Source organism: Nannospalax galili, unplaced genomic scaffold, assembly GCF_000622305.1.
Source record: "Nannospalax galili isolate Female #2095 unplaced genomic scaffold, S.galili_v1.0 scaffold364, whole genome shotgun sequence".
In the NCBI taxonomy this organism is placed as follows: Eukaryota; Metazoa; Chordata; class Mammalia; order Rodentia; family Spalacidae; genus Nannospalax; species Nannospalax galili.
In genome coordinates, this window is record NW_008352752.1 from 3870794 (window position 1) to 3881097 (window position 10304).

The following is a 10304-nucleotide window of genomic DNA, read 5'->3' on the forward strand; positions in this document are numbered from 1 at the left end:
TACTGTTTAGTTTTTCTTGTTATGATATAGCACCCTGTTAACATTGTATAAGATCATGGAAGGTAAAGATTTTAAATATTTATGCACATATAAATAATATTTTCTGGGTTTTGGTATGTTCTATGTATATCTAGAAGAAATATGACTGTATTTGTAGAATTAAATGCTATGATATTTTTGGTAAATGTTTTAAAAATAAGTATTCTTACCAAAAGAGGGTTAAGATTATTAGTTTATTAGACTTTAAGTAGAATTGGCCAGGTCTTGCCTCCTTAAAAAACTTCTGAATTTACTAGCTTTAGGTAACATTGGTATGTTAACACTTCATTTTCCAATCATGAGGCTAGATGCTAAAATAAAGGCTTTGGATTAAAAAATTTTTTTTGGAAACACAGTCTTCCTGTATCCCCAGCTGGCCTGGAACTCACTGTGTAGACCAGGCTGGCCCGGATTTCACAGTGCTGGAATTAAAGGTGTACGCCACCACTCTTGGCTAAAACTTAAAATATTTTTTAGGATAAATTTTGTGTAAAGAATGGAAATATTATGAAATTATAAAGGTTAAGTCTCTTAGTTTATTAAAAATGGTAATTAGGGCCCTATGATATAAGCTGATGTAGAGGGTCGGGGTCCTGAAAGTGTGATGAGAGAGCAAGGTAGGAACATTACTTGAGCCCAGCAGTTTGAAGCCAACCTGAGCAACATAGAGAGACTGTCTCAAAAACAAATAAAACAAACAAAAAATACGTAACCTGATTTGGATTTAAAAAAGAAAAAGCTAAAGGAAAAAAAGCAAACACTATTGCTGTTTCTCTAATTGGAAAGGGGGGGTGAACTTTTTACACAATCATCAGTAATTTTTCATGAGAAGTACTTCTCAATTTATAATTTCTTAAACATCCATCTCATATTGCTCTAATATGAAAGTTCCTTGGCGAGCAGTCTTCTCTGGGGCAGAGAGTACTACTGATTTAAGTAATAAAAATTTTGAAAGTACTATGTGTCTCTTGGTATTTTTCATTTATCTTTGAGTTTATGGGCTAGTAATTTCTACCCTTCTTTCTCAAAACTGAATTACTGTGAATGTAGAAGAATGGGAAAACGTTTTGTCTTCTTTCTTGCCTGAGTACTGCTTCTCCACCCAATAGTACTTTACAAATACTCATCTGAGTACTAAAGTCTAAGACAAGCTTTTAGTAGTCTGGAAAGTATGGGTACTCAGCAAATGAGCAGAACCTCCAGTAGTAAGAATTATCTGACTGGCTAAGGAGTTACATCTTTTATCTACTTACTGGCTTTACAAGAAAATTTATCTATCCCAAATAGTCATAATAATAAAATTACCCTGTTTGAATTTACAACTCTGAAGAAGATTCTGTTGATGTCACTTAGATGTTGGAAATGCACCCAGAAAGGTTAAATAACTTGTACAAGGTTATAGGACTAAGTTAGTAGGAAGTGGATTAAAATTCCAAGCAAAGCCTACATTGTCAAGTACTAAGCTACCGTAGAATTTCTTTTTTCTTCACAATATTTTCTGAAGATTATTATTCTTTTATTAAAGTATGAAGAAACTTTGTCTCCAGGAAATTAAGTAATTTGTCCAAGAACACAACTAATAAGTGATAAAACCTGAATTTGAAATTTAGGCAGGACTTAATTGTCAAGTCCTTAGTTTTAGCATCATCCTGTATCATCTTATAAATGTTTACTATCTTTTTTTTTTAATGTGTATGAGTGTTTTGCCTACGTGTACATATTTGTACCCTGTATTGTGCAATGCTTGCAGAGGTCAGAAGAGGGCATAGTATCCCCTGGAACTGGAGTTAGGGACAGTTGTTAGCCACCAGGTGGGTGCTGGGAACTGAACCCAAGTCTTCTAAAAGAGAAGGCAGTGCTTTTAACTGTTGAGCCATATCTCTAGCCCCAAATTTTACTATTTTATCTACTGAGTTTTAGTTGCTTACTTATTAGGAATAGAAAACTCTGATTTTGTACCTTAATGCCACCTTCATTTTCTGATTAAAATATATGTATACTTCCCTCCACACTGAGAGAAATAGAGATAGATCACTCCAGAGTCTTGTGACAGAGTTCATTTCAGTAAAATTGTTTATAGGTTGACATGGAAAAGAACAGACTATGTATCTAACATAGTCCCTGCCTTCAAGGAGTTTGCTTTCTGGTTGGGAAAACCTTAAGTAGAGAAATTGGGCTTGAACAAGAAATAGGATGTATCTTAAGTCTAAGTAGGTAAACTTATATACTAGATACTTTGAAACAAGTTTAAATTATCCATATAAAAGGATTCTATTTCAGAGAGGAACCCTGAAAATGAACATAGGATGCTACTATAATTTTTTATATATTTTAAGTATTAGGGTAATGTATTTGGTTCAACCATATGATGATGGATAACATGTTTGTGTGTTAAAATATTTACATATTTGGCTTAAAACATTTCATATATTTATACTGGGTGTAATGGCCCCACACACCCCAGCCCTCCAATCCTAGCCCTTGGAGGCAGAGGCAGGTGGATCTCTAATATCTACATAGCGAGTTCCAGGCGGACTAGGACTAGGGAGACTGTCGAAAACAAAAATAAAAAAAGGAGGAAAAATAAATTCGTATTTTTCAAGTAGCTAGTAGAACCAGGCATGGTGGCATTCTCCTGGAGTCCCAGCTACTAGGAAGGTAGAAGCTGAAGGATCTCTTGATTCCAAAAGTTCAAGGCCAGCCTGAGGAGACACAGCAAGGGCCCACTCCCTACCTCCAACAGTAAAATAACTGCCGAGCCCATGTGAAAGTTACATAGGTTCTTCCATGATTGATACTTAATAATTTTCAGTGGTTTTGTTTGTATTTGGGGCATTTATTTTATTTTATGTGTACGAGTGTTCTGCCTGCATGCATCCAAGTACACCATGTGCATACAGTTCCTGTGGATGGCAGAAGAAAGTGTTGGGTTCCCTGGAATTGGAGTTACGAATAGATGTTAGCCGACATGTGGGTGCTGTGAATCAAACATGAGTTCTCTGTGAGAGCAGCAAGTGCTCTTAACTACTGATCATTTCTCTGGCCCTAATTTTTTGGCATTCTTACATTCCCTATATCCTGTGGTTTTTATCTTTTCATGGTTTGTTAAGCAAATTGACCTAAATACACAAACGTAGCTTTGCAATACTCATTCAAAAACTTGTGGGCATTGTACAACACAGGTGCACTTACAAACACATAGGCAATGCCCTCATGCACATAAGATAAAATAAAGGTAATATTTTTTAAAATAACTTGTTCGTGAATAGGTAATATTCTTTTGTTATCTAAACTTTAATATATATGCATGTATATAATGTGTATACGTGTTTTGCCTGCATGTATGTAAGTGCACTCTTGTCATGAAGTGTCTGCAAAGGCCAGAAGAGGGCATTGGATCCCCTTATACTAGAGTTGCAGATGGATGTTAGATGCTGTGTGAGTGCTGGGAACTGAACACCAAACCCATCTTCTCTGCCAGAGCAATCAGTGCTCTTAAGTGTTGAGCCATCTCTCCAGCCCCATGTTACCTAAACTTTTTAATGGTTATTATAAGTTATCTTTCACAATCACTTCTATAACGTTGAATTATAGTTATGAAAATCTTGATGGGGTGTGAATGTTGTATGTATTTGATATTAAGCATTTTAGTAATTTGGATGACTGGATAAAATACTTCTGGGGGTATTGGTGTCGGTCCTGTCCCGTCCATCCCCCCCCCCCATAAAATCAGACTATGGAAGTTAGTGTATTAAAGTGAGCATTCTCTGCACCTAGGATATCGTAAATGTTCAAGAATAAGTTACAGTTATTTGTGAAAATACTAGTTGATAGACGGGGGGGGGGGAAGTATAGATGGGGGGCATGGCATTTTATTGTTGTTTACAGTTTTTCTGTTGGGAAATTGTCCCATTGTGGGGAAACAGAAAGGCTTAAATGGAGGTGGAAGCCAACTGCAAAGTGGGGTGGTGGTGGTGGTAGTGGTGGTAGTTGTTGTAGTTGTTGTTTGCAGTGCTTAGGATCAAACTCAGCCCCCCCCCCCTCGTACATGCTAGGTAAGTGCTACACCCCCAGGCCCTACAGTAGTTGGTTTTAACACCTAATTGTAGCCTTTGGAAAATTATTTTATAGGGAAGGAGATTCTTTTTCTTTGTGATATTCTGTGCTCTTTTGACATGCAGATAGTTCAGGTCAGGAACTTGAAACAGTTGTTTGATAGAGCTGTTTAATAAGTTTGTAAGACCATGTAACATGTTCAAGTAGAAAGGTAGCATTTCTTCAGTGGAAAATTCAAATGATTCATAGAATTTCAGAGTTAAGATTTCTACTTCTATAAAGTTTTAATTTTTTTCTTTTATTTTTTAAAATATTTTATTCATTATTTTTATTTTATGTGTATGAGTGTCTTATCTGCATGTATGTGAGTGCACCCGTGTCATGCAGTGGTGCAGAGGTCAGAAGAGAGCTTCCGACTCCCCTGGAACTGGAGTTAAGGACAGTTTGTAGCCGCCATGTGGGTGCTGGGAATTGAACCTCAGTCCTGCAAGAGCAGTCAGTGCTCTTAACCGCTGAGCCATCTCTCCAGCCTCTTAATTTTTTTCTTGAAAAGCATGAGTCAGTAAATAAATTTGTTAACTTAGAAAACTTTTTTTTTTCTTTGCATTTTAAAAAATAACATGTGGGGGAGATCTTGGCAAAAATAAGAGTAGCCCACTGTAACTTAGGTTCATGGTTTTCAGTCTTATAAAACGTTTCTCCTTCCCCTTCAGTTTTTTTTTGTTTGTTTGTTTTTTTGGTTTTGTTTTTGTCTTTTTTGAAGCAGGGTCTCCCTGTAGCCCCAGCTCTCCTGGAACTCACTACGTAGACCAGGCTGGTCTTGAACTCACTGAGATCCACCTGTCTCTGCCTCCCAAGTGCTGGGATTAAAGGCATGCACCACCACACCCGGCCCCTTCAGATCTTTTATGGATTTACTGCAGGCATGTCCTTCCTGCAACTGTCATCATAGAGTTAAGCCCTTGCTATGCTACAGCACACGAAAGCAGTTAAGCTGTTTGGAATTGTTTACTTGCTAAAACCACTGTTAGTCAGCAGAGGCAGTACACCAGATTTCCTTGTGGCTTTTAGTGGAAAATGTTAAAAGCGCCCTCATTTTTCAGTTATAGAAATTTTCAGTTTGATCTGGATTAGTCACAGAACTGGCATGAACCTTCTAATTGTGAAGGCTGTCCAAATGCACTGTTTTTTTCTCCTGCTAGAGGAAGTTACATCCTGAGCAGTCGCTCAGCTCTCTGGTAAGTGTAGCATGTGAGCATTACTAGGCATTTCATCCTGCGGGTCTGCAGTCTTTGCTCTCAGTCAGGCTGTTGCTCAGTTGGAGTGCTTCTTCGGGGCTGATCCTGAGGTTCTATAGATATTTTTCAAGGGCCTACTCATGAGACGATGTCAGCGGCATTTTGCAAGATCATCTGAGGAACAGGAAAGCATCTGAAATCAACTGAAAAGGATAGCTATAACGGTTTTTCAGCAAGGAAGAAAAGTATATTGGCATAGAGGCAGATGATTGAATAAAATAGTTGCTTAGAGAAGATGCACAGTCTGCTGTTTTTCCCTTTGAATGAAGACTATTTAATGGAAGCTGTATTCATGTGGAGATCAAAGGAAATACTGGAATGATAAACTACTTTTTTTCTTCTCTTTTTAAAATGAAAACTCTGAAGCAGTAATTTGAGCTCACAGGTCTTCTAATTCTTTTGTCTGCTTGTTCTATTAGGGTTTTCCACTATCTCCATTTCTGCCTGGTGCCTGTGTCTTTTTGCTAGAACAGCCACAAACAGCTGCCTGATGGAGAAAGAATGAAAGCTTTGCCTTGCCGGTGTTATTGATGGGAATAAAGCTCTCTGTGTTTCTTCTGTTATATGGGAAATCTGGATTAATCAAGCTGTATTCTAGTACCAGTAGTCCTATTGTCTCTTGTGATCTGACTCATCACATGTAAATATACTGCAGCTTTGCTATTATTGCAGTGTTGTGTTTTTGTTTTTTCTTTTTCTTTTTTTCCTCTAAACACAGAGTTGTCAACTCTGAACTTCATTTTCAGGATTTGTGCTGACCTCTAGGTTTTTTATTTGTTTGTTTCATGGATAATGTCTATATTAAATGAGTGAAGCTGAAGAAATGAAGACAAATTAGAAGTGGAATCAAAAAACAAAATAGTGCGTTTTTTGGGTTTTTTTTTTTTTTTTCAGTTAGCCAGCCAGCCTATTGGTAACTATATGACCTTGCAGGCAGGAGTGGGTATAGCTGTGTTCATCTCCGTCACTGCACTTGTTTCTAATTTCATTTTTTATCGTGTGGTGGTGTATCACCCAAAGTAATCATCGTTTTGTACAAGTAAATTTCACAGCGCAATGTAACTATTTTGGTGGAAGAAAAGTATTTTTAAAAGAGCTAATACTGGACTTGGTTTTAATTATTGACACATTAATGTGGAGCTTTATTTTGATAACCTGGCAGAAAGTAGTGGGATTTTATTTTTAGGGAGTTAAAAGTTATGTATCATAATTTTAAGCTTCAGTTTCTCTGATAATACATACTAATGTTATAAAACCAGCTGTGCTGTTCAGAGAATGTTTGTAAGTGTTGTACAGAAGAGGAGGAAAAACTACTTGTGCCCTTCCAGCTGTGACTTCAATCACGTAGCTTGGGATTTAATGTTTTAAAAGAGCGAATGAGTCGAGTGTGTATTGTTGTGTTGGAGGAGGTAGAAGATGATTCTCCTACATTCGTTTCTAAATTGCCACAGAAAAATAAATCTCTACATTCTCCACCTTCTGGAAATGTATTGGTAAGATTAGAGTTTATGTTGCTTATGTTTTACAGAGCTAGTGATGTAATTTTTTTTTAGAATAAATTGAATTAGTTTTCACTAGTTTCACTAGAAACTCAAAGCAATGTATGCATCAGTGTGATGCAGTATTATCTGTGTGTAAATGAACACACTTCTGAGTGTTTAAACTGCTTAGATACCTCTTTCAGACTTTATCTGTTAATCTCTTTGTAAGTACTTAAATTAAGTAGCTAGAAAAGCTGTGTTTTTGTTTTCATTTTGTTTCATTTGGTTTTAGAACTGAAGTGAAAAGAATTAGGGACTCTATAAAGAATTTTACATATCTGTATGTGAGACTTTATATAAAAAAAGAATTAGACTGTACATCCTTAACTTTAATTCTGTTGTCAACTGACCCCTTATTTGACTTGTAAAATATGATACCTTACAGACGCTTTGTTGTTGATCAGGAAATTATATTTAGACATGCGTATGTTTATCTTACCATGTTAATTCCGATGTGCAATATTTTCTGTTCTTTGAGTAGTATTTTTCATCAGTTGCCAAGTTTTCTTTCTTAGGATTTATATCTTTGGACACATGTAGTGTTAGCCTGCGCATGTGACTTTCATGCCCTAAATAGGCCCTTTCAAAATCATCTCCTTTCACAGCCCTTAGTATGGGCTGGGAATTGCTTATTTGACCAGTTCTTTTGCACAAACAAATTTTAGGTGTCAGATTCATATTTGTATGTCTTTGTCTTTATTCATATGTATGTTTTCACTTAATTAGGATAATAGACACAGATTTTATTTCTTTAATTTGATCAAATTTACTAATGAATACATTTTTAAGTTAGGCTTCTTCCCCCTCCCCACCAAGGATAAAACCCTGTACTTTGATATAATTTGGTTTCTTGAAATGTCTGATTATATAGTGTCCCCATTCCCCTTCAAAAAACAGTTGGCTGCAGGGGAGAAAAACTTTAGTTTTAGAAATTATATGAAAATAACTTTATAATTATACAAATGACATGGCTGATGTTTTTTTACTTTACTTTTTAGCCGTCACTGGTGCAAGCTATATTTAATGGAGATCCTGATGAAGTTCGAGCACTAATATTTAAGAAAGAAGATGTTAACTTTCAGGTAAAGCAATTAATTCACTGATGGTAACCTTTTAAACCTACTTAGAAAAAGAACTCTTCCCAGTACTGTGGGTATTTTTGTTTTTGTTTAAATGATAACATAATTCTGTAACGGTTGTTTTCAGTGTGGGTAGAGTCTTGCGGCAGAAAAGTATACACTGTACACGCACACACACACACACACACACATACACACACGAGGCACACGATTATATCTGAAAGTCCACAACTACTGGAAGCCATTAAGAGTCTCTTATTTTCCCAACTTTTTACTTTAAAAATACTCTCAGCATGAGTATACCTTTCTTTGATTCAGCATTGGAAACATTTTGCTGCTTATTCACATTTCCAAAGATTGTATGTGTGCCTGTGTATATACATTTTTCCTATACAGAGCCCCTCTGAAACTAAGTTGCAAATATCATGACATTTCATAATATGGATTTCAAATGAGAGTTCTTTTTTTGAACTTGACAAAAAAGATTTCTAAGTTATAATGTATCTTGATTATGAGATCAGATTTGCTTTTTGTAAGTAACAGTGAGAGTTTTACACACTTTGAAAGAATTTTTATTAGTGTATATTTGCTGTACAAAATGATGGGTTTCATTAGTGACTTTTAATTTTTTTTTCATGGTCTTTTAAAAATTTTTTAATCATTTTTTAAATTTTTAATTACTACATGATTAGAAGAAGCATTTCATTACAGCTTTTACATATTCAGTAACACACTCCAGAGTAAGAGTACATCTCTTTCACAAGTGACTGTAAGTTTCTAGATTCACAGTAGAATTAATATAATTATACAATATTGAACTCAGTATAAGCCCTGTAAGACATTAAATTTAATGAGTTTTTAGTCTTTAAAAAATATCTCCTTTTTAAAGATTTCCATTTCATTTTAGACTATATTGTTCCTTGCAAAAAGACTCACTGTTTTTGCTACTAACACTGAGATGTTGCACATGCATCTCTAATCTGTATATATCTGATTATTACTAGTCATAATTGGTTGCACTTGGATTCTTGGTGCCTGTGTATGTCTATGAAGTCATTGGGTAGATTTCAGTGGTAATGTTTATCACCTATACTAATTAACATGACGTAAATTTCCATGCTTCCTCCTCAAATATAATACATTTTTTTGATTTGTGTGTGTGTGCACGCGCCTGTATGTGTGTGTATCACACAGAACATCTCAAACCATCTTATTCAACTATATACCCACTTCCCAGATGGCACCCTCCCGTAGCCTCCCTCCCCCTACTAGAGCCCTTCTACTCTGATATCCCTGCTACTGTGTGCTGTGTTGTTGGCACCCCCAGTCATTCTCCACTACTTGTCCATCTGGTGAATCTAGTCAGCCTATCTAGAGGTCTTTGTTTTAGGAGGGTCAGTTGTTTGTCATCTAGCAGCAGTCAGTTGTCAGTATTCCTTTAGATAAGATTGGGATCTGCTGTTCATTTTCCCAGTTCTATGCTGGGTTACTATCTGGGAGTCCCTTTGGCCACCTTGGCAAACAACTAGGTATCTCCTATCTGGCATTGTTGCTTATTATGTAGCCTTTAGCTATGCATATGGACTCTTAAAAAATTATATTGGTCCCTTTAATCTTTGGTTATATTTTCCTTTTGGGTGTTTAAGGCCATACAGTTGGCCCAGATAAGCCAATTTATTTTTACTCTCAAGGTTGTTTGAGGATCTGTTCCTCAGGGGTCACATGGGCTTGGGAGGAGCCCCTGGCTCCTTTCTTTTTACCAGTTCGGCCTATGTGAAGATAAGTTAAAGGCCCTGCTCGACCATGGCTGGCTTCGCTTGGAAGCATGGAAGAAATAATTCCTCTGCATTGACCCTCCTTTTTGTAGACTGGACCCTGGTTCAAGTCCATCTGGTGGGGCCTCCTCGGCCTCCTTGATCAAGAGGACAGGTGACCCACCACCATTACAGGACATTTTTGAGAGATGCTCATAGTCCCCTGGAACTAGTCAGCCTAGGAGGATGAGGAGCAAAAACTGTACTTTATGTCCCTCAGACCAAATTAGTTTAGGCCTCAAAGTATGTCTGTTAAATGTCCAAGAAGGTTAGTTCCACCAGTCTGGTACTTTTAATTACTGTGTGTCATGTAGATAAATCTTGGGCAAACACCAGTTGTTCTCAGATAAACCTTACCTAGACATATATTTCTTAATCTACTATTTGTAATTTGTCAGTAGTTTGTAGGAGTAATATGGTTCCCTCTGGTTTTTAAGACTAGCTAGGCATTGTTTATCTCTCACATTGTCTCACCCC

At 36.6% G+C, this 10304-nt stretch overlaps 1 protein-coding gene across 8 annotated transcripts in view; it reads left to right on the top strand.

Moving 5' to 3' along the window:
* Ankrd28 (ankyrin repeat domain 28) overlaps positions 1–10304 on the top strand; it is a 183828-nt gene that overhangs the window by 74047 nt on the left and 99477 nt on the right. For 4 of the 8 annotated variants that reach the window (XM_029554521.1, XM_029554520.1, XM_017802412.2 and 1 more), the window contains one exon: positions 7933–8016. In XM_029554521.1, the coding sequence (XP_029410381.1) occupies positions 8003–8016 (14 nt within the window). In that variant the 5' untranslated portion in view covers positions 7933–8002. Of the gene's footprint in view, positions 1–5119; positions 6887–7932; positions 8017–10304 lie in introns of those variants that run through there. The other 4 variants (XM_017802413.2, XM_008849977.2, XM_017802411.2 and 1 more) reach the window with 3 other exon arrangements.